Source organism: Drosophila ananassae, chromosome 3R, assembly GCF_017639315.1.
Source record: "Drosophila ananassae strain 14024-0371.13 chromosome 3R, ASM1763931v2, whole genome shotgun sequence".
In the NCBI taxonomy this organism is placed as follows: domain Eukaryota; kingdom Metazoa; phylum Arthropoda; class Insecta; order Diptera; family Drosophilidae; genus Drosophila; species Drosophila ananassae.
In genome coordinates, this window is record NC_057930.1 from 25,439,546 (window position 1) to 25,462,131 (window position 22,586).

Here is a 22,586-nt window from a genome sequence, read left to right on the forward strand (position 1 = left end):
TATCACGAGCCCGTGCCGGAATATTAAATTTGCTCAAGATTATCCAAATCTTTGTACACATTCCAAGGACATCCTGGCCCGCAGGATGCCCAAGATTCATAATGTAAATTAAAGCTGGCTGGTAGATTCCTTGATTGTGGAATGTTTTCTGAGATTTTATTAAATTACGAGGCCCGGAGCTCGAGCTTGAGGGTTATCTTAGTTTATGAAAACTTTGCAGGACTCTTGATGAATATTTTCGGGGCTTAACATAACAATTACAAATAATTGCCACTGTTAAATGGCGCCTTAATTTTCCATTTAATTATATGGCCCCATAACGATCTGTATACACTCATCCCGGCCCATCCCACATCCTCGCCAGTCGGACTTTATTTTATATTAATTATCGCGCTATTGAAAGACGGGGATTTTTGGTGTTTTATTTTATTTCATGCATATTTGTCTGACTGGCCTATTGCTTTTTTCTGCTTTTTTGGTTTTTTATTTGCATCGCGTGTCCTGGCAGCCATTTTGTGCGCAATTAAATTGCGTAAGCGTTTATTGCCCCCGGGTGTATATGGATTTTATATTTGTATATTATGCTTTCAACGTTTTTATTTTTATTTTTAATTGGTTTGGTTGCCGTTGGATTTGTACTCTTTGTTGTTGTTTTTTCGGGCCTTTTAATGAGCCAGTTGCCATGCAGCATTAATGGCAAAGAGCCCACACTCTTAAAAACGCGACAAAAAAGTAAAGTCCCACCCATTCCCTGTACAAAGCGAAACAGTTTTTAAATGAAGTGTTGCTTCATTAAATATGAAAATTAATGCTATTTATTTTGATTAAAAATTCATTTGCATTGCATTTCCTAAAAGTTATCCAATAGTCGAGGGCACCCATGCATAAAAATTCGCCCATAATGTCGGGAATCATTTGCGATGTTTGATTTGCTTATCGAAGCGAATGATAATTTGCATTAAGAAGATCCTTAAAAAGTGTCTTTTCTAAAGCCCTATTTTACAAAATTTTATTTAAAGCATTTACAACTTAGTTTCGGCATCATCACCTTCATTTTTGAGAGTCAAATTCGACTGGAAGTTTATGCAAAAACTTCAAATGACCTAACTTTGTGATGTAAATTTTGGGCGGCTTCCCCTCGAAAAAGGGTGAAACATTAATCAAAAACCCAGCCTGGTGGCAGAAGCCCTTCATAAAAATTCAAATAAAATTTAAGGAATTTAAAGCATTGACAATTTTCAGTTCGGAGCTGCCAAGGATACGGTTTTATGATGCGTGAACCATTAAAAATCATATAAAAAATTCCCCTTTGAGATCCAATGCAATCCCCGTACCCAATTGAGTAACCAAAGCCCTATTTGGGCCCACGGCGATGTGGCTATATGTATCTGACAACTGTCACCAGCTCGGCTCATCCGTGCCCCTGCCACACAAAGTGGCAGTCTCATCAACTGCAGGCGGCGCAACCCTTTGCCCACCCCTTTGATATCACATTTTTTTTTTATTCCTGCCGAAGCTCAACCCCCGCCTGATTATCAAATGCGAAACTAGATTTCCAAAACTTGCTTTTATGTTTATGTTTAAATTTGGATTTATCTCCCTTCGGCTGCGAGTCTCGAGCTAATAACAAAGGGGAGATTTAAATTTTTGGTTGTTAATGTTTCTCTGTTTTCTTTTTTTCGGCAATGACTGTCCCTTTTATGCCCGGAGTCGTCCTGGTTCACGTAGTGGTTCCTGATTTCTGATGCTCCTGCAAATAATATGCTGATGGTGCTGCTTGCTGTGTAATTTTCCTTTAGCCTCGGAGATTCTGTTTAAAACTCACAGTGGGATAGATTGGGTAAACATACAAGAAATAATGGATTTCGAAATTAAATTATAAGAGATAGGGTATCCTGACTATATGATAGATGGTACTTTGTATTATATTACTTTTTTTGGTGGTAACTTTCTTGGGACTATCTCTAGCATAAGTTCACAATTCTTTTACAATTTATTTCCACTTGATTGATTTTTCCTTATTTTATTCCTTTTAGAGTCCATCGTCCTAGGCAATCCTTGATGCCAAAGCTAATTAAATTCAGTTCATAGCCTTGTTATGCTCCGCCTCGCTTCGCCTGGTGTTTCATATTTCTTCAGGTGCTTTCTCTCCATTCAATATATTATTATGTATTCCGGTTAGTTTATATTCTCCGGGAGTGAGTTTAGTTTCATCTGCAGCTGCTGCACATTCCACCCACATTCCACCCACTTGGGACCACTCTTCTTACACATTTGCACCCTGAAAATGGCTGTCTGTTTGCGCAAGTGTGTGTGTCTGCGTTGGTAAAGCTTAATCTTACTTAGTTAACTTTAAATTAAATCTTGATATTCACATATCGTTGGCCCAGCCCTCCTCTCGGAGTCCTCAGCCTTGCAAAGTCCTCCTATGGTTCAGTGGGTGGTGGGTGTTGTTTTAATGTCCATGTGTGTGCCCCTGTGTTTGGGTGCAGGATGCCAATTTTAATGTGGCCTCGTGTTCACCCTTCTCGGCCTGGCTCGACCAACTCATGTTTTTGCCATCAGGCAGACAATTTCACATTTTATTTTCTTTTATTTTTTACAATACATGTGGGCATTATTAGTGCCAATGTGTGTGTATGGCTGCGAGTGTGTGTACGTGGACCGTAACCATAGAAATTTTATTTTAATATTTTTTTAATGAGCATGCTAAAAATTTAATACATTTTCCATGCTGGCGGTGTCAGTTCTTTTTCACATTTTCCGCTACACTTTCTTTTTATTTTTGTTTGCGGTCCATTAATGGCTGGCAAGACTTCAAATTAAACTTAATGCAAATTATATTAATCACATTTTTGGCTACGCAATTTTGTATATAAAAAGTTTAAGGTTGTGGTTTGTGCTTAGCTTTTGAATTATTTTTATGGTCGGTTCGGAGGGCATCAAATATTCATACACTCTCCTCGTCCATTCGTTTCATTTTATTTTAATTTGTGTTTTTGAGGTTTTTGCATTTTTATTACATTCTCGCATTCCCAGCATATTTTCCTACGGATTCCTCTGTGTGTGTTGGGGTTTGTGGGGGAGTGTGTGGATTTTTGAAACCCTGCTCAGGTTTTCGAGGCTTTTCGGTTAATACAAAGTTTTGGTCCAACAATTTCGGCTCACCGACCGTTGGACTGGCATGCGAGTTTGTTTAAACTTTAATCGTTTTTTATCCACTTTTTTTCCCCAAAATATGATATAGAAATCCAAAAAGTTTTATCAAACAAAGTGTGGAAATGTGGAAAAGGTGGTCCTGGAGAGCAAACATAATTACATATTCAGTGCGAGGAAGTGTAAACCTTATTTTAATTATGTTACGGTCACCAATTTTGTATTTGAAATGAAACCTTATGCCCTAGGGGTTGTACTTCCAAAATTTCCAATATGGAGCTCCATTATTCCCTCCAGAATACTTGTTGAAATCGTATTAAGTATAATTTTCCTTTCAAGCAAAGTATTTGCAATTGCCTTTAATTGAATGAAACGGCTTTTCCACATCAGCACATTGCTGGTGCGGCTCCTACTTTCATCGTATTTTTTCACCTTTCCTGGTATTTTCTTTGAAATGTCAGACTGCGATAGCGAATGTCTCACTCGATTGGGCTAAGTCCGTGCGATTCCTGACAGCCTGGGGGATTGGAGGATTGTATCCTGCCCGGCTTAGCGCCGCCAACTCGGAGGCATTACACTAAAACCATTTAATTGACACATCGATTGGGAAGAGCGGGCTGATGGGTGGTCGAGAAAGTAACACCTACTAGAGGACCATTGTTAACATAGACGAGGCTTTCGTCTTGCCTCGCCACACACTCTGACGACTCCATGTTGCAGTTGTTATTTTCCATTTTTATTCCATTTTTTAGAAGTTGAAAGCAATTTCTTCAATGGCTGCAAATTTGTTGGCAACAATTTGAAACGCTCATTTGCCGAGGCATTCAGAGCCCGCCTTTGAAGCTGCAAGTGAAAGCTGGAGAAAGGAAAATGGGAAATGGGAAAAATGGGGTAAAGGGAAACGGGAAACTAGAAAATGGCAAACGGTGAAGAGGAAAAGTAAGTGAACCTGCCGTGCCATAGTGAATTGTAATGCAATGGCAATCGGAATCAGAAACGGAATGCGAATCAGAACGAGTGCGGGCCACGGGGCAGGGTGAGAATGAGTCACGTAGCTGCTACACTGTGGCACACGGAGTGGGTGTGCAATTTCTTGTAAAAGTGCTCAATGAATCGAAATTAATTAGTAAAGGAAGCTGGCACAAACCGACAAAGCACAAAGGCAGCTGGCAAAACACACAAAAAATAAAAGGCAACGGCAGACAGTCGCTGGGAAAGCTGCAACAATTTGTAACCTGAAGGAAACCGACTTGAAGCAAGCAAATAACGAAGGACGAAAAATTAAGATTTCCTTTTTATTATAACCATTTTTTTTACCCCCACCTCCTACTCCGCCCCACCCCAGTCCAGTGACGCTTTTCTATTTCTTTTTCAAGTTGGCTTTGGCTCGTTTTCTCGGGGTCTTGGGTTTTGGGTCTCTGGGTTTGAGGACATTTTACACATTGCCAGGCGCTTTGAAGTGTGGAAATTTAATTAAATTCAACTGGCGAAGGACAAAAAAAAATGGGTGGAAAAAAACGAAATAAACTAGGCGAAAACAAGGGGGAGGAGGGTGCTGCGTGTGCTAGAAATTCGCACTTAATTAGAAATGCGATTACCGGGTCTTAGCTGCTGACTTGTGCACTCTTTTCCCGGCTTGCCACATTTTACGGAAAGTAAATTAAATTCTTTCGGCCCTCCATATCCTTGCCAAGGACAGTAATCACACATATTTTCTGTTTAAGCTTTCCCCACTTTCGGGCTTACTCCGAAATATGTTTTTCTCATTTTTTTATGGACTGTCAAAACAACTCGCAATCCGGAAATTCATTTTCAGCGGCAACTGCCACAAAATGAACCCCAAGAAGGCAATTCAAAAACTTATTTATTTGCATACTTTAACGAGATTTTCCATGGCAATCAGCTAGTTTCAAAAAAAGAATATACATATACATAGAGATGTGGGCTGTGGATGCTGGACAACAACAATTATTGTCAATGACTGGCAAACATCCTGTGTAGCATTAAAAACTTGTGGTCGACTGCCTTCAAGGGCTTCCGTCTCAAAACTGTTATTACTTTTATTCCAGCCTGTGGTATTTTCTTATCCTGGGCTTTAATTGGAAGCCCGAAAATGGGCAGGAGTCCTTTATTCGGCCAGCAGTTTGCAGATGGCCGGGAACGGGCGAAGTTTTTCGGCAGCAATCTAAATTACTAATGGCAGTAACTAGCGAAGTCTGTCGGGGCACTTCATATGACCCGGACGGAGTCCTGGGGCCCGCCTGTAGTCTTCATCTCCAGAGTCCTCAGGACACGGCCAAGAGGCACTTATTTTTATTAACTTTTCGGCCAACGAGTGCACTTGAAGCGGGTTCTGTATACACGACTGACGGTTGTCATGTATATGTTTCCACTTTTCTCCCTTGGAATTGCAAATTATAAACAGAGCTTAAATGCACAAGCTTACCTTTTTTTTGAGGCTTCCATAAATCTATGCTCGCCTTTGGCAAATGGAACATTTCATATTGTTGATTTGGCTGTCAAAATTGTCTAGTAAGCGAAACGCTTCGCTTGCAAACAAAAATCATGCCTCATATCAATTCAACTTTTTGGCTGACTCTGACAAAAAGCCACCTCAGGTAACTTCAATATTAATGGGAACAGAAAAGGTAGCTACCCATTTATAAGAAGAGATTTTTAAGGAGTTCCATTTTGTATAAAAATGTACATAAAAAATATGGAATAAATGAGTTTGCTTTATAAAACATCACTTACAAATTGTTAGTCGTCCCTTTTGGTATCAAATATTCGAGACACTCTGATTCCCAAATGAAAGCCAAAAACTCGTAGGGATTCGGTCCCATTTGTGTGTGGGCTTTCCGCCGCCCACTCTGCCGACAAAATCGGCTGGCAAAAAGCTGAAATTGAAAACTCAAAGTACATGGCATGATGCTTCTATGGCCATAATGTGCGCCACTGACATGCATATGTATGTGCGCAAAACGTGTGTGTGCAAAGAGGTTGTGTGTCTGTGTGGCAGGCCAACAAACATTCAATTAAAGCATACTTTTGTGTGTCTCAAAATGGCGTCGCAGTTTTTCACACTGTTTCCGCTTTGCTTGGTCAGCCAGCCCTTTTTTGTAATCCCGCTTTGATACTCTTATGTGTAAACATAGAGCCTCGGGCTCTACGGACAGTTTAGGACGAAAAAATTAATATTGCAAGTTTTGTCAAAGCAGAGCATAACAAATTGGACAAAAACCGCTTTCAATTCGACATTTTGTTCGATGCAAATATTTCAAGTTGAAATTGATATCTATTCATGGTTGGATGGTACTTTTCCAGGGTTTTCATTTACTGGTTTTATGGACTGTTTTTAATTAAAAGTTATCATCCCAACTAGAGAGATTTTTGTTGCTTGTTATAATTAATTTGCGCTTTTCTAGGGCATCCTGTCTTCACCATGGCTACTAATTCCACTTGCCGTTTCGGTTCATTTTTTTTGCTTCAGCTCGGTCCTGTTTTAGTTTTGTTTTAGTTTCCAAACATCTCCATAGTCCTTGGCTTTGTGCATGTGTGTGCAATGGCTTCATTTGGCGCACAGAGAAACAGGAACGCCAGCAGAGTGAAAAGTAAGAGCCACTCCTGGCTGAGCACCTGCTCAGGTTCCAGGGTTCAGGATTTTTTCCCTGCGAGTTGTTTTGGGCTGCACATGAAACATTTAATTTAACTATAATAAAGCAAATTAATAATTGGGTTAGTTGGGAATGGGAGATAAAAGTATACATGTAGTGTCTTTTACAGTTTTTTTTTTAAGGCACCCTCAATAATTGACGAGCTATTCAGTGCAGTTCGATTGAACATGATTGTGATTGGAAGCAGGAAATATTACGTCCTGTAATTGATTTATCATTAATTCAACAGCCAGTATCTGCAGCATTTCTTTCTGTGTGGCTTTGTTGCATGTGGAGTATTGTTTGCTGGCACTAATAGTTTTTCAGCTCGTAAAGTCTTTGGTGCTGTTGTTTGTGCCCCTTGTCTTGGCTTGGCACTTCGATCTAAGTTGGCTTAGATTTTCCTTCTTCTTTCTTTTCACCTCTCCCCATCTGTATCTGTATCCGTTCTTGTTTCTCTAGCTGTATCTGTATCTCTAGCTATAGATATTGCTTGGTGTTTTCGGTCGAGGCTGCTTGTGCGCTTGGCATGGCGGAAACTTGCCAGGCAATTTCCGCTTTAAGTACCATTAAATTCGTATTCATTTTAATGAGCTCTCAACATGATGCCCCTTTTATCCCGGGTTCTGTTTCCCTCGCCGGCTTCAGTCAGACATTCAGTCAGTCAGTCAGTCAGGCCCATCTCCCAGGGCCATCGTTTTAATGACATTCGATTCGTGTGTCTATGCCATGCTGTGTCTTTGTTTGGACAACCCATAGCGCTGGCGGTTTCTGGCCGGCCCCCTTTTAGCTTTACAACCACTTTGATGGACTTTTCATTTCATTTCGGACCATTTTCGACCACTCGACGGTGAAATCTGCTTAAGGTCCACGACCGCTGGATTTTCTTTCTATCAGGAGCGAGAGTCGGGGAAATCGATTACAAGTCGCAAGTGAGGTTTGTTAAGGATTGTGTTTATTTTTTAGCTCACAAATCGATTTCAGCCAAAACGCACCTGGGAAAAGTAATAGCTGTTGGTAAACTAATGAATCCTCGTGCCTTAGGCGGCATTAAGTATACGCCACGTTGCACACAATTACCTCGCCTTCTCACGAAAAACTCCTGATAAATAATTCAGAGCGCATATGGAACTAAAAACGAAACAAAGTAAGTTAAGATCCCTCTGCGGCTTCAACCTTCGAACAAAAACCACAAGAATCATACCACTTTGGTTCGTGTTTTGCGACTTATCTCGGCGAATGGATTATGCAGTAGCTTTCCGGGGCAGATCGGAAGAGGGCGGGGCCCCACTTTGTGGGTGTCCCTCCCACAGCAGTTCCTCCCAAAAATCCTCATCTATTAGGGCCAGTAAAAGCAATTATTTGAGTGAAAACTTTCAGACCACCGCTGAAAGTTAAGAGCTGCTTTTGGAGCTGCGGTGTTTTGGCATTATCTCGGTGCGTTTCACGTTTCACGTTTTTCAGTTGGTCCAGGAAATAAATTCTCCTAAAGTAGAGTCAGCAAAACAACTTTTCCACCTCCACTATAGCTGGCCATTGTGCACCTCCACCAGTTCACTGTTGATGTTAATGGTTTACCATTGCGGTGGGAGTCGTCGAATAGATTAGTTTTTCAATTTCTCAGCTCAACACTTCGGAGGCATTGACTGGGATGAATGGCTTCAAATAATCGTGGTAATGGTAGAGGCAGTTACAATCCACAAAAAAATTCTGCTTTTTATGCCCTTGCAGAGGGTATCTTGAAATCTTTGACATTGGAAATAAATTGATAAATAATTTCATTACATGGTTTTGAAAAAAACTGTTTTAAAAATATTAATCTATTCCGCTTGAGAATCGAAAGATTTTTATCTCTCGATGGAGATCGATGAAGATAAGAGAATCGATATACAAGTCTTTTAAGGTATTCCGCTCAAGAATAGGGTATAAATTGACAAAGATATAGACATCGCTGTGGTCCATATGGGTTATATCCATACAACTCCCCCATTTCAAAGGGTTCCCATCGGAAAAATTTAAAAATCAATGATGAAAATTCTTCTATCGTGTTCTGTATAGCATTAGAAATAAAATAGATTCCACTTCCTTAAATAATTTTAAAGAGTATCTAAACATCGGCAGTGCTCGAATAAGGCATTTCTTTGTTTTTCATTTTATTTGATGACTTTGCAACACATTGTATTTTTTATTGATTGCCGTGCCGTAGAAGGCTTTACGTTAAACTGGAATATTTCAAACTGATATTGTGTCCGTGGGTTGGTTCTTGTAAATTCAGTTTAGAGCCTTGGAATATGCATTTAAATGTCTGGAACCGCATTCAGCTCACATTTGAATGGCTTCGGCAATTTACATTCTAGTCCGTCCCATTCCGTCCCATTTATATTCCACCAACGCCACTCACTTGCCTCGGCAGCCGTTGCTAACTATTTTCCTTTTGAGTGCAAAATGCTGGAAACTGTCACATCGAATTGGACAAACTCGCAGAGCAGTCGGATGGCATACACGTAGACAAATTCACATTCACTTGGCAAATTAAATAAACACCTATTTTAGCATTCACTCAACGAAATGTGCAATTACATTTCCCAAAAGGGGGTATCCTGTGGGCACCCAGTTTGCTAGGCTGTGTGTGTCACCAACTTATCGAAGGAGTGAAGGACTAAAGGACAGAGTTTCCATAACATTCGAGACTCAAGTCACCTGCCGGCTGAACAATTTATCATATGCTGACATGCCAACTGTCATTGTCAGCATCCGCGAAAGGTGTCTGTGGAAAGACGGAAAATCAAGGACTCGGAGCCTCGACCATGTCTGGGCCGGCATTTTGTTTTCCACTTGCCACTTGTCAGACCGCTTTATTAGCCAGCCGACAAGGCTGGTAGGAGATCAGCCTCCCGTTCACGGGTCCAGAGGACTCTCAACTATTTTCCCCAATGGAATTTGCAATTTCCCGTACTTTGCTTCGTTCATCAACTGTTTGTCATGTCAACTATGCGCCCAACTCAAGACAACACTTAATTATGTTTTCCGTTCGCAGTTCTCTGTTTTCGGGCTCCCGGAAAAGTTTCTCCGCGGCAACCGGAGAACAGAAGAACCAGAGAGGAGTGCCCGGAATGGAAAGAAAAATTACTCAAAATGGCAAAATGATTCCGTTGCGATGTTTTTTATCCTTTCGGCTGCTAGATCATAAATTATTGAAGTTGTCAGTCTGTCATGGCCAAGTCTCTGTAGTTCTTTTTCTATCTGGGGTCTCAGTGCTACGTGGGTGCTGGAGAGGTGGCGGGAGATGGTAAGTTTAATTTGGCAGCAGGTGCCAAGTCGCGACCTCGTCTTTAAGCCAAGCCATTGTCCCACAAATATGAACGTAGAGAAAAGTAAAATAAAACTTTTCCACTTATTTTTTCGCTTCCACCGAAAAAGAAACTAATAAAATTTCCTTTGCGGTTGACACAACTATATATCCTTTTTTTTCAGCGAGGGTCCGCTGCTACTATAAAATTTATTTTGTTTTCTCATAACTGGCGAATGATTCTCCCTTCTGGCCTCGCCTGGCCTGCCTCGCCAGGACACTCAATAAATAAGTAGCGTAAATAAACCCGCAACCTCCTCGTTTTTTGTCAACTCTACGGTTGCGAGGTAAAAAACTTTCGGTTGCCAGCTTTGTCCCGTTTACATGACAATTTGACAGTTTATTAAGTTGTCTCCCCAGCCCGCTGCAAAAGTTCCCACTTAATGGAAAACTTAGAGTGGTGTAGAGCTTTCCCGGGGGACGCAGAACCTGGCTATAAACTATTCAACCGGGTGGAGTTTCCAAAGAATATTATAAATTAGGTTGATTATGGACATAATTAAATTCCAGAAGGGCAGTCTTACACTCGGATGATTTCTAGACTCGAAAATATTATTTAATGTTCCATAACGATAAAGAACTTTAACTGAATATACAATTTGATGACGAATCCAATCCAGAAACAGCCCGCAATTTCCACAACAACAAACAACTATTATAGTTGACAATTTCTCGTAGATTTAAAAAATGTATCAACCTTGTAAGGATCGGAAAGTATCTGATTTGATTGCGAAATAACATTCCACCAAAACTGGGCATCCCAACGTGGACCCCTTTTAACTATTGAAATATAATAATTTTGATATACTCCTATATTATGGAGACGAGTGGCCGTTGCCCCGCAACTCTGACCCCCATGCCCCCGACCTTCGCTATTTTCTTTTGGAGAGGGCGCCATCGCCGATCCAGTCACGATCGTATTTGCTGGACATGCGCCGGTAGGAGTGCGGCATGACGTACTGGGTGGATGTCCGGCGCATGTCCCGATCCCGCGGTCGGTCCCGATCGCGTCCATGGTAGGCCACCCGATCGCACATCCGGTGGTGGTCGTGCTCCTTCTCCCGCTCCCGGTCCCGACGCAGGCGCTCCTTCTCTTGACTGTGCAGCTGGGTCCAGTCGTATATGTAGTCGTACTGATGTCCCAAGGAGCGGAACAGAATGCGGAAGAGCTGCCGGACGTAGACGTGGTCCGGCGGCTCCTTGAATCGCAGGTTTCGCACGTACTTCATGTACAGAGCAAACTCCGCTGGAAACCCCTTGCAGAGCTCCTCGATCGAGACGCTATTCTTCTTTTCCAGGATCCTCTCGTACTTCTGTTTCTTGTTGGCGGCGGTGACGCCCTGCCAGGGCAGCTTGCCAAGGTTGAAGTACATCATGCAGTAGCCCAGGGACTCCATGTCGTCACGCCGCGACTGCTCCACTCCCTGCTGGGCGTTTATGGAGGCGTACCGAACGGTACCGGTGAGGTTACGGTCCTTGCGGTACGGGATGTGCTGCTCCGTGCCGGAGTCCTTGTACCGCTTCGAGAGCCCGAAGTCGATGAGGAAAAGCTTGTTGCTGTGCTTGCCCAGACCCATTAGGAAATTGTCCGGCTTGATGTCCCGGTGAATGAACCCGTGCTCGTGCACGCACTCCAACCGCAGCAGCAGCTGGTCGACAAGCATGAGGACGGTCTTCAAGGAAAATCGGCGCTTGCACAGGTTGAAGAGCTCCTCCAGCGAGGACCCCAGTAACTCGATCACCATGGCGTTGTAGTTCTTCTCGCAGCCGAAGTGCAATAGGGCTGGGAAGCCCGGACTCTCGGCAAGCTGCTCGTACACCTTGGCCTCGTACATCAGCTGCGGGTACTTGGCGTCCGCCGTCTCCACCTTGATCGCCACATCCGTGCCGTCCTTAAGGCTCAGGCCCTGGTATATGTCCCCGAAGGACCCCGAACCGATGGCCTTCAGCACCTGATATCTTCCACCGACTAGTTGGTTTTCGAGGTTCAGCGATGTGTTGCGGGCCTTCGATCCGGGCGTCAAAGGCTTTTGGGCCATGCCTTGTATGTGCTATATATATATATATATTTGTGCTGGATCCCGCTGCCGAGTCCCAACTATATCAGATTGAGAGCGGACCGTGCGAGGGCTCCCGCTAAATATATAGTTGCTGTAAGCCGAGAAATAGAATTTTGTCTTTTTGGTCTTTTTTTTGCGGGGCAGAATTTCTACTAAGCCGATTTTGACGTTTTAAGCATGTTGTTTTTTCTCTCGGATTGTAGATTTTGTTGAACAAGAATTTTCATTACACAACTTTTTGACTGAATAATGAACGCTACCGAATAAAAGACCCAAAAATAGGCGGTTGTTTTTTTTCTTTATTAAAGATTTTATTTAGCGCTAGGGTTAATTAATAGTATGTTGTAAATATTTATCCTAAGCTCTGTTTAGTTTCCACTTAGCCAGGTTTATTTTAATCAAGCTAAGTGCAGTTAGGAGCGATTATATTTGCATTTATTTCCTGCATTTTAATTTAAACTGCTCTCTCGAAATAAATTCAAATGGGGGGCCAAACTTCAATTAGTTGGCAGTTTCGGCAAAAACGAGGCCAACAATTTCCTGAAACGCTTACAGCATTCAACAGTTGAATCGGAAATTAAATATGGAGGAGTGGCGATGTAAAATTCAATATTTTAATGCGCCTCCATTATAAAATGGAAATATGCTGGATATAAATATGAAATTAGATCATTAGCTTAACGTTTTGCAATTTAACAGTCGGGGGGGTTGGGGCGTCGAGGGGAAATAGAGGGATGTGGAAATGTATAGGAAGGACAAAAAGGATGGGAAGGACTCTGGCAATGAGCGAAAATTAAGCGCTACTAAAGGTAAATAAATAATGAGCAAACACACATAAAATGAAGCATTTTAAAAGCGGCTTACAATCAACATAATCATGCCCAGGACGATGATGATGATGATGGTGGCGATGATGGTGTCTCTGAAGTGTTTTTGTTTGTGAGTGTGTCACTGTGTGTGTGTGTGTATGTGTGTGTAAGAAGACAATGCCCGGGCCGAACAAAGCAACTTAACTGCAGGTGTATGGGTTGGTAGCCGAGCAGGTGCATTAAATGCTATTACGGCCACCCACTCCCCTTAACCCATGGCAACCAACCAAAAGCCAGGAGCACCTTTCTCTTGGCAACGTCCATTGTTAATAATTTCGAGACAAAAGTCCACACTAAAACAATAACTAAGCACGCATTAAGTAGTAAGTAAGTAGACTACAATGCTGTGGGCTTGGTCAGGAGCGGAGTCAGTTACGTGCCCTGCACAAAAGTACTTCTGGCCAAAAGCATAGGAAATAGACATAAAAGCCGAAACGAAGCAGTCCAAGTGGCAAGAAGCTGCTGCAAACGACGAAGACGTGGCAGCAAATAAAATAAAACAAATATAATGAGATTTCGTGCAGCGGATGGAGCTGAAAGGTGCACGAGAAGAAAAAAGGGTTTCTAACATAAGAGATTTACAAATTACAAAAAATAATATTGCTTAAAATATTTTAAAAATAAATGATAGCTTGGCCCAATCCTCACTTAATAAGATATTTAATTTTTTTCAGTGGCCTGGCCTCTAGTAGAAGTGGCTGCAAACCAGCGTAGCATACTTATCAGCGCCAGAACCAAGGAGCAGCAGCAGCAAAGTAAAGATGGCGTCGCCGCGCTATCTTTTGTCTGTCTATTCTGTTAGTGTTAGTGCCAGAGTGTGTGTGAGTGTGCGTGAGGTAGCTCGCGAACACAACAACTAAATTTATTTTAGTTTTAACTATTTGCCCGACTCAAACGACGAAGAAGCTACGCCAAAAGTAATGCCAAGTCCTGTAACTGTGTCTGTTTGGACACAAAAAGTATGTGACACACACACACACTGGCAGACACATTTTCACTTTTCACAAAACACAGAGCACAAAAGCCGGCTGAGGACAAAGGATATTATAAATTACAAACCAAGTTCGTTTATTTTTTTCTTCACTTTTCGCTTCTCCCAGCCATGCTGGAAGTGTGCCTGTGTGTGTATGGGTGTGTGGGAGGTGTGTGTAATTTGGTGTGTTATTGTTGCTGTTTCTGTTGTTGCCGTTTTACACTAGTTTCCATTCTTTGTCATCGTCCATGTTGTTGCTGTTGATGTCCTCCCACCGTCGGCCGTGCGTCGCCGTGTTATTATAATTTTAGCAGTTTATTTTCTTTTGCTATGCAAACTTAATTCCATTTCTCTGTTTATGTGCTTACACACTTGTTCAACTTAAATATAGACGAAAACAGGGTGCTTACTGCAAGGATATATTACTTATAATACCTAATAAAATAAACCATCTAAGATAAGGCTGTAGTTCTTCTGTTCTTTTGAATTGTGTGACCCAAAACCCATAGGTATGTTCGAAAAAAGCACCCTGTTTTCTAGCAATCAAAGAAAAGCCAACAACAGCAACAACAAGAGCAATAACAACACGATTCCTGAGCATCGTGAAGCACAAAAAAGTGGTTACCCCGCACAGTCAAAAGTCTGCTCGTCTGGGCAGATCGGACGGACATTATTGCTGCCGTTTGCGTTGACGTCGCAGTCGTGGTTGCTGCTGCTGCTGCGGATGCTGCTCCTGCTCTGTCGCAGCCGCGGCTGACGTTGACGCTGGAGAAGAAGTTGCTGCTGCTGCCAGCGACTGTACCAAACATAAAACGCCAACCACTCACACACACATACACAACCAAACACACCCATACAAAGGCACAAAAATCAAGAGTTTAATGTATAGGTGTACATACAGATGGCGGCATATGGCAACATTCCACGCGCTCACTCAAACGGTACTCGGCAGGAGCAACAACAACATGGGCGACAGGACATGCAACATGGGGAGTGGTAGCGATAACAGAAATAATAGCAACAGCAGTGAAAATAACAGGAGCAACAACAGGAGCAACAGCAACTTCAGTGACAAGAGCAACAGCAACACAAGCAACAGAAACAACTACAGTAGCAGCAGCAAGAGTAGCAGGAGCAACAGCAACATCAGTAGCAACAGTAACAGCAACATCGGCTACGTTGAACAAAAGCAAAAACAGCAAAGCTTCAAAATTGTGTTGACGTTGGCAGGCAGGCAGTTAAATTTCTAGAATTTTTTGGGAACCACCACCACTACTACTGCCACTGCCACTTCCACTGCCACAGCTGAAACATCATCCAGAACACCCTCCCTGTCCACCCCTCCGAAGCATCCCTCTTCGCCTCCTTTGCATCCCAGAAAATCTGTTTTTTTTTCCCCCCTTAGCAGGGGAGAGGTTTCTTTCCTCTGTCGGGACTATAAAAATGGATTTTTATTATTTTTCTGCTTTTGCTTTTGCTGCTGCTGCTGCTGCTAATATTGCTGGTGCTGCTGCTGGCTGTGTTGTTGTAGTTGCTGTTATCTCTGCTGGCGGAATATCCTCTCACCTTGGCATCCGAAGGTAAGAGCCAGAGATACCAAAAACTTTCCTCCAGCATCCTGGCTATATACAAAGGCGAAAGTTACTCCAATCCGAGTGAGCTTTGAGTAAAAGTTAGAAGAAGACTACAGTACACTACAATGGAGTTTATGAATCTGAAATATTGGTAGGGGCTTATATTTGCTGTTGCAATAATGTTTTTATTATCATAACACAATATATAATAAAATATGTTTCATCGGGCCACGGTGCATTGTGAATTATAATTTTGGAATAGGTGGTTTAAAGGGCGGCAGCTTAGCGAGTATATATCCGGACTTTAAAAGATTCTTTAATCATTTATTAACTCAGAGATAAATAAAAATTTACATTTTATAAAAAATTACTATTAATCTTTATATTCATTTTAAAAAATTCCAGAAATAATTCTGAATAATAGTATGAAACAGAAACAAGAAGGTCCTGGAAAATCTGAGCCCATTTAAAGTTCTCTAAACTAAAAAGTAAAAGAATATAAGCCTATTTATTTATTTGTCACAATTAAAATAGTATTTCTTATATGTTTCATAAAACTATTTGCTTTCGATTTTAAAATGATAGTCCTAAAATGGAACAGAGAGCTTCTCACTCGATTTCCAGGACTCGCTCGAAAGGAGCTTCCACTCAAAGCGAAAGCCGGCAGCAACAGTCTGCTTGTCGAATCCAGCCTCTCACACAGATACACAGAAGCACTCTCACCAGTACCACACACACACAGGACAGGATCTATCGAAGTATATAAGTAACTATGTAATAGAGAGGACCAGACCCGGGACTGGACGCAGGACGAGGCGCACGAGAGAAGCTCGCCACCACCCCTTGTGGCAGGACACTATTGGGATTAAGTCCCAGCGTCTGCGTCTGTTTTGGTGTGTGTGAGCGGGATGCTGTGGCTGCCTGTTTGCCGGTGTGTGTGTGCGACTGTGACTGTGAGCGTATTTTGTATTATTTTGTTTTTGCCTTTTGCCATTTTGTACATAAATCACCAGCGGCAGCGACTGCGACTGCGACTGAGAGTCGCGCAAGAGGATGCTGCGCAGCTGCTGCTCTGCCCGGGCTCATGTATGTGTGTGTGTGTGTGCGAGCATCTGTGTCTGTGTGTGCCGCCATTTGGAATTTTTCGAAATTGGGGTTCGCTACAACAAACGCATTTCGTAGTAGACGTTTAGGCGTCAACTAGTGCGCTTGGTGCTGCGCTTTCCCGTAAACTCGCTCACCACCAGCGGAGGAGACGCTGAGTCTGAGCCAGAGCCTTAGCCAGGGCCAGGATCCTGCCGCCGCCATCTGCTGTCAGGACTCCTACCTAATATACTACCTACTATTAACACCCATAGGGCCCACAGACCCAGACAAAGACAGAGGGACAGAAAGCTCCATTAGACAATAGCACCAAAAATATATATCCGATTTCACACTCCACGACTCTGACCAACAAAAAAATAGAAAACTACATCCGACACCGACAAAAATCCTCATTTTTTAATCGAAGCGGAAATCCAACGAAACGAAAAGTGAAAACTCTGTGGAATAATTCCAAAGCTATAACCATAAAACAAAATCGAAAGTGTGCAGGTTAAATGCCGAAGCCCCTCATAAATCTTTAAATCTATAATTGATTTATAATTCAGTATTCGAAAGTGCGCGTTATGTAAAATATTTCCATGGGTATGTACTTGATGTTGTAATGGAATATTCGTTTTATGTCATGTTGCAATTTTGGTGTTTGTTGTTGTCCTTTTCGTTATTGATGTTGATTGTCCAAATACGAATAACTGCGTTTAAATTAATACCGATGACACTTTATACTATATTGAGTGAGTATTATATTTAAAGAATTAAATAATTAAAGAATTAAATTTGCTTAGAGAATGGCAAGAATTAATTTTTAGGTCAGGTTCCTCAAATATCACCCAAAGCAAAAACAAGTCAGACATGGCCAATCCAATTTCCTGCTGAAATCACAAATCAAATGTTGTCCAAGAGACCCAAGACAAAATACAGGACACGGCCAGGAGAAAAAAGAAACAGAAAAGTGCAAACAGAAAAGTTTCAACGAGCTGAATTTGTACAACTCATCAAATATTCCTTTGCCATTGCTGGGCCTTTGCCGGGGCCTGTGTGGGCGTGTGCTGGAACTACGGCTGCTACGGCAGGACCAGCACCGACATCGGCCCTAGCCGAGTCCTTTTTCAAGGCAAAAGGAGCAAGGGGCTGGCCAAGCAAAGGCAAAGGAAGTGGGGGCGAAGGCAATGGGCAAGCATGCCTGTCGTAAAATCGAGTTCATCGTGAATTCGAAACGAGAAGCCGCAAATGGGAGGCTGGCATTCAGGCAGGAGGGCAGGCGGCAACCCTGCGAATCTCAAGCACTCGCAGGATGCTAGAACACACACACACACAGACACACCAGTGCACACACTAACACCGACGCACGTACACTAGCACAGTCAAACCGAAACGAGTGTCATGCGTCGTGCGCGATGTCAAGGACCGCACCCAAAAAACTTTTTTTTTTCGCAGCGCAAATTTCTGACGAGCTCTGAGCTCTGATGGATGTCCTGGCTGGGCTGGCTGGATGAGATTTGGGTGCTCGCCCCGCCAAGTGTCGATGAATTACAGGAGCAGCTTCCTTTTTAGTTGAGTATGCAGTTAGCGAAATTTTTGGGGGCTCACTGGAAACATTGTGTTAATCATTTTTGTTGAATTTAAGGACAATTATAAAAGAGAAAATATTATAAAATTGTTCATAAAAATAATGATAGTTTTATATTTTACAAGAGAATTGAAACCTTTAGCTTGATTTTAAAAAACTCGGAACTCCATATAGTTCAAGATTGATGTTTGAATATTTTACTTCAAACATTTAATAAAATACAAACCGACAGATAAAAATAAAACAAAGAAAAATCTCAAATTTATGATTGTACTTTTCGTGTAATAACCGTTCTGAACATAGTCTACAATAAGGACTCGTACATTTATGGCAGGTTAAGTTTGGAGAAGTATGCGCGCGGAAGAAAATTACATTTTTATGTGTCGCCTAGTGTTCGTCTCCCCAACTAAAAAACTTTTTGCTTTCTTACAAAAAAAGAGTGAAACGTGCTTTGCATAAAAAACGAGCTGTCCGTGTTTTATTATCCACGACACACTCACACTTACACACAGACAGGACATGCAGGACAACTTGATTCAGTCGGGTCTTCGTTATCTCTTACGCTTGGCTGACATAAAAATTTGTTGGCTGCGTTTTTTGCACGTATTTTAGCTTTAGCTTTTTTGGTCCTTTTCCCCGGACTGGTGGTTCCGTTTTTACGAGTGTGAGGCACCCCGCCATCGCGAGTTCATTCGCGTTGCTTTTTGCCGGATTTTATTACGATTTTCTCTTTTAGTTTTTTGGTTGTCTGCACTTGTTAGGATATGGACTTGGAGGTTGGAGTTCAGGACGTTGTGGGTTCAGAAAATACTTCTTAGGCACTTTTTTTCAGGTGAAAAATATTTCCATTCAGTATACTTTGAGCAGAAAAAGCTGATCAAGTTTTTCCTGGATGCATTTTTGCAAAAAGGTCGGAGCATTCGGTTTACTTTGTATGTGTAATCGGATTAGCAGAGTTTGTGCGTTTTAAGAGGAAACTTTTCGAAGGGTTTTGCTCGGCTAACTGGGGGAGTAGGGAGTGTAGGTGTTATGGCTTTTAGAGTGCACTTTTTCTTGGTCCATTAGCCCTTAAATTTTACATCTAGAACCTACAAATATTTGTACTACTTCCAATGTAAACAGCTCCCTGAATGGCCTGACATAAAGCCAAGAAAAATCTATAAAAAGAGAGCTATGACCTCTAACACTTTCATCTTCATTGCTTGGCTAACAAGCTGCCTTACACGCCATACTACCCGTCGCACTCGAGGTCCTCTGGGTGTCCTGCTCCTGTCTGAGGCAATAAAGGCGAGAAGCTTGCCAGCAAGGGGACCTCGGCAAACCATTGACATTAAAATCATGCATAAGTGCTCATATGGCAGCAATGCGACAGTTACGACGACATTAGAGCAAAAAATAAAGGAAAGCAAAAAGCCAGTGGAAGCAACAAAGAAGGCTAATTGTCGGGCATTGAAATGAAAAGACAGGCAACAAGGAAAAATGCTTTATAAAATGCTCGACTTGAGTCTTCATATAAAAGCCGGAGAATGAAAGGACTTGGAAATTTGTAAGCCAGCAGGGAAAAGTAGAGAATAGAGGAGGGAATAGAAAAAGCAAGGGTGAAAACAAGTAAGATGCATAGAATTTGGAGAAATTATTTGAAATAGTATTCAGATAGTTCTAATTTTGTTTTTACTTTAAGCTTGGTCCTTTTCTCTTCTACCCCCTTTAGAAAAATTTTATTCTGCCCTTATAGGGATATTTATTTTTGTTACATTTTTGTTCAATGAAGCGTAATTCTGGGACGGGCTGACGGCAATCGATAAATAACCAAACAAAAAAATATGAAACGTTGCTGACAGATGAGGCGAAAATTTGCATAATACACGACAAAATCAATACCCAAAGAGTAGTCAAGGATGCTGTGAGTTTGTCAGCTGTTTCGTTTTCCATTCACTGGCCCGGGGTGCAGCTGGCAGGGTCCTGCCACAGCTGATTTCATGCAATTTTCATTGTTGCCGCTTTGGGCGCCAAATCCGTTGCAGGAAAAACGCTCGGGGGAAGATTTTCCACCCCATTGTCCTCCGTCGCCTGCTGCAAATGTGTGTCACGGGCCACGAGGTCCTCGCCGTTTCCTTTTCAGTTTCAGCCTATTCAGTTCGCCGGGCCAGGCCAAAATCTGACTGTTTCTCGATCAGCTGCTCCTGCTGCTGCAGGACAACAATGCACACAAAGCCGTATATTTTCCAACTATTTTCCATCCCCCCAGTCCGTCCCAGCCCATTCAGCCTGTGATTTTCCTTTGCTGTGCATTTTCCAGATGCAGGCCGTATTCCTTTAGGGTCCTGTGACGGATTGGCGGCCTCTCCTTGTGCCTGTCTTTCAAAGAATATTGACTGGCCAAGTGCCAGCTTGATTTATAGTTCTGGTTATTTGTTAGTTAAATATTTAAATTTAAGGGATATAACTCACAAAATTAGAGCTCAGGATAGGTATAAGATAAGGTCCTTAATGTGCCATTAAAGATTAGAGTCACTACATCAAAATAGTCTCTGGTTAGCAGGGTTGCATATCAAAACCCATAATTTTATATTTTAATTAATCAGTTTGGCATTATCTGGCCTCACAATCAGTACAATAACCCAGTGGCAGCTATTTAACGGACAACAATATGCGACTGTAAACATAAGGACGTGTCGCAGGATCGGCGAGCTCATTCACCTTTCTCGGTGAGATGAACAGCTGCCGCCTTGGGAGCTTCGGGCGCAAATCACAGCTTGCATTCAATGGGAAGACGAGCGCATAAACAGGATATAAAAAGTGCATTGCATTGCCCCGGCAGCGTCATAAAAAAATGGAATGAAACGCAAAAGGATACACACGACTCCGATTCAGATACGCACACAGATGCATCTAATCGTAAAATCAGCAAGGATAACAATAACAGGGAGCAGGACGAGGGGAACGGGGCGGAGGGAGCACACTCAAATGTCCTAAGCCAAATGTGCCAGGCAAAATCGGTGAATGAAACTAACAGGCAGCTGGTCCTGTAGGATAACCCAAAGTGAACTGAAACCGGATTTCATCCTTGGCGGCTAGAGCGAGAGAGAGTCTGATCGTGCCCACCCTCTTCCTCGCGTATCCTTTGATCCTGCTCCTGATCATCCCCTAAATCGAGGTGTTCTCCTTGCATCCCGATCGTGAGTACTTAAGCCCCTGGCCGGTATCGGGGTTCTTGTATCGCAGCACATTCGCCAATTCGGTCAGTTCGATCGCGACTTCGTTGGCGAAAGGATCTCCTAATCGAATCCTTGGCAAAAATAAAATTTTCAAAATTCAAAACGGAAAGTAAAGTCTTGGAACCCTGAGAGTTCAAACCGGTTCGCGTTCGTTAACGTTCTCGCTTTCGCTTTCGTTTGATGACCTCATGCGGTTCCTTTTCGGTCAAGGATATGTTCTCCCTTGGATATTTCTTCGAGTTCCTGTCTTCCCATTAAGATGGTTATGCAATCGCCTTGCCCAGAGGCTTTTGTGTCGTTTGGTACGTTTTTCTCCTGGTATCCACTGTAGGCCTATATGTATTTCGACCATAAGGCACGCGGTGAATGCCAAGAGCGAACGAAACTCTACAAACTACAAATGACATATTAAAAATACAAAATATATATGATTGGTGCTAATAAAAAGTGTTGAAAATATAAAATAGAAATAATAATGTTTATATATATCTAAAGTTATATTTTGAAGCTGTAACTCCATAAGTTACATAAACTAATAATTTTTTTACTATTGTATTTAAATATTGTGTGCTTAGAATTATGATATCTTGGGCTTCTTCTCTTGAGGTTTTTTTAAAAGTTACTTAGATGAAGCCTATAGGGCTTATAACACATATTGAAGTTTTTATTATTAGAAGTCCTCTGCGATATTAAATACATATATTTCTTAAACTCAATTTAAACTTTCTCAATTCGCGCAAAAAGTTTCATTAATCTCCCTCGCACAATATCGCCAAGTTGATAAATTAAAATAACAAATTAGAAACTTAAATAAGAAGTTATCTTCTCTCTTTGCTCAAAGATTTCTATTAAATCCAAGGATAAGTGGGGGAAAGGCATCTAAAAAATGCCAATAAGCCCAGCCAAGCATGAAAGGGAAGCAGGATTATAATTCCTTTAGCGGAAATTAATTTAACGTCAGCCGGGTCGGTACGTGGAAAGCCGTCGCACAAATATGCATTAGGCGGGGGCTTAATGCAGGTGTTCCCGGGAAAATCTACAACCTAACAAGGACAGCGAC

General features: G+C 42.0%; 1 protein-coding gene across 1 annotated transcript; it reads right to left on the bottom strand.

Annotated features, from left to right (window-relative positions):
• Positions 1-10,813: 10,813 nt before the first annotated feature.
• LOC6497905 (casein kinase I) lies at positions 10,814-12,462 on the bottom strand. Its single transcript, XM_001961655.4, has one exon. It carries the CDS (start codon positions 12,195-12,197, stop codon positions 11,031-11,033), a length of 1,167 nt encoding a protein of 388 aa, XP_001961691.1. The 5' UTR covers positions 12,198-12,462; the 3' UTR covers positions 10,814-11,030.
• Positions 12,463-22,586: the final 10,124 nt, after the last annotated feature.

Coding starts and splice junctions, on each gene's coding strand:
- LOC6497905 (XM_001961655.4), bottom strand. CDS start 12,197: ATGGCCCAAAAGCCTTTGACGCCCGGATCGAAGGCCCGCAACACATCG.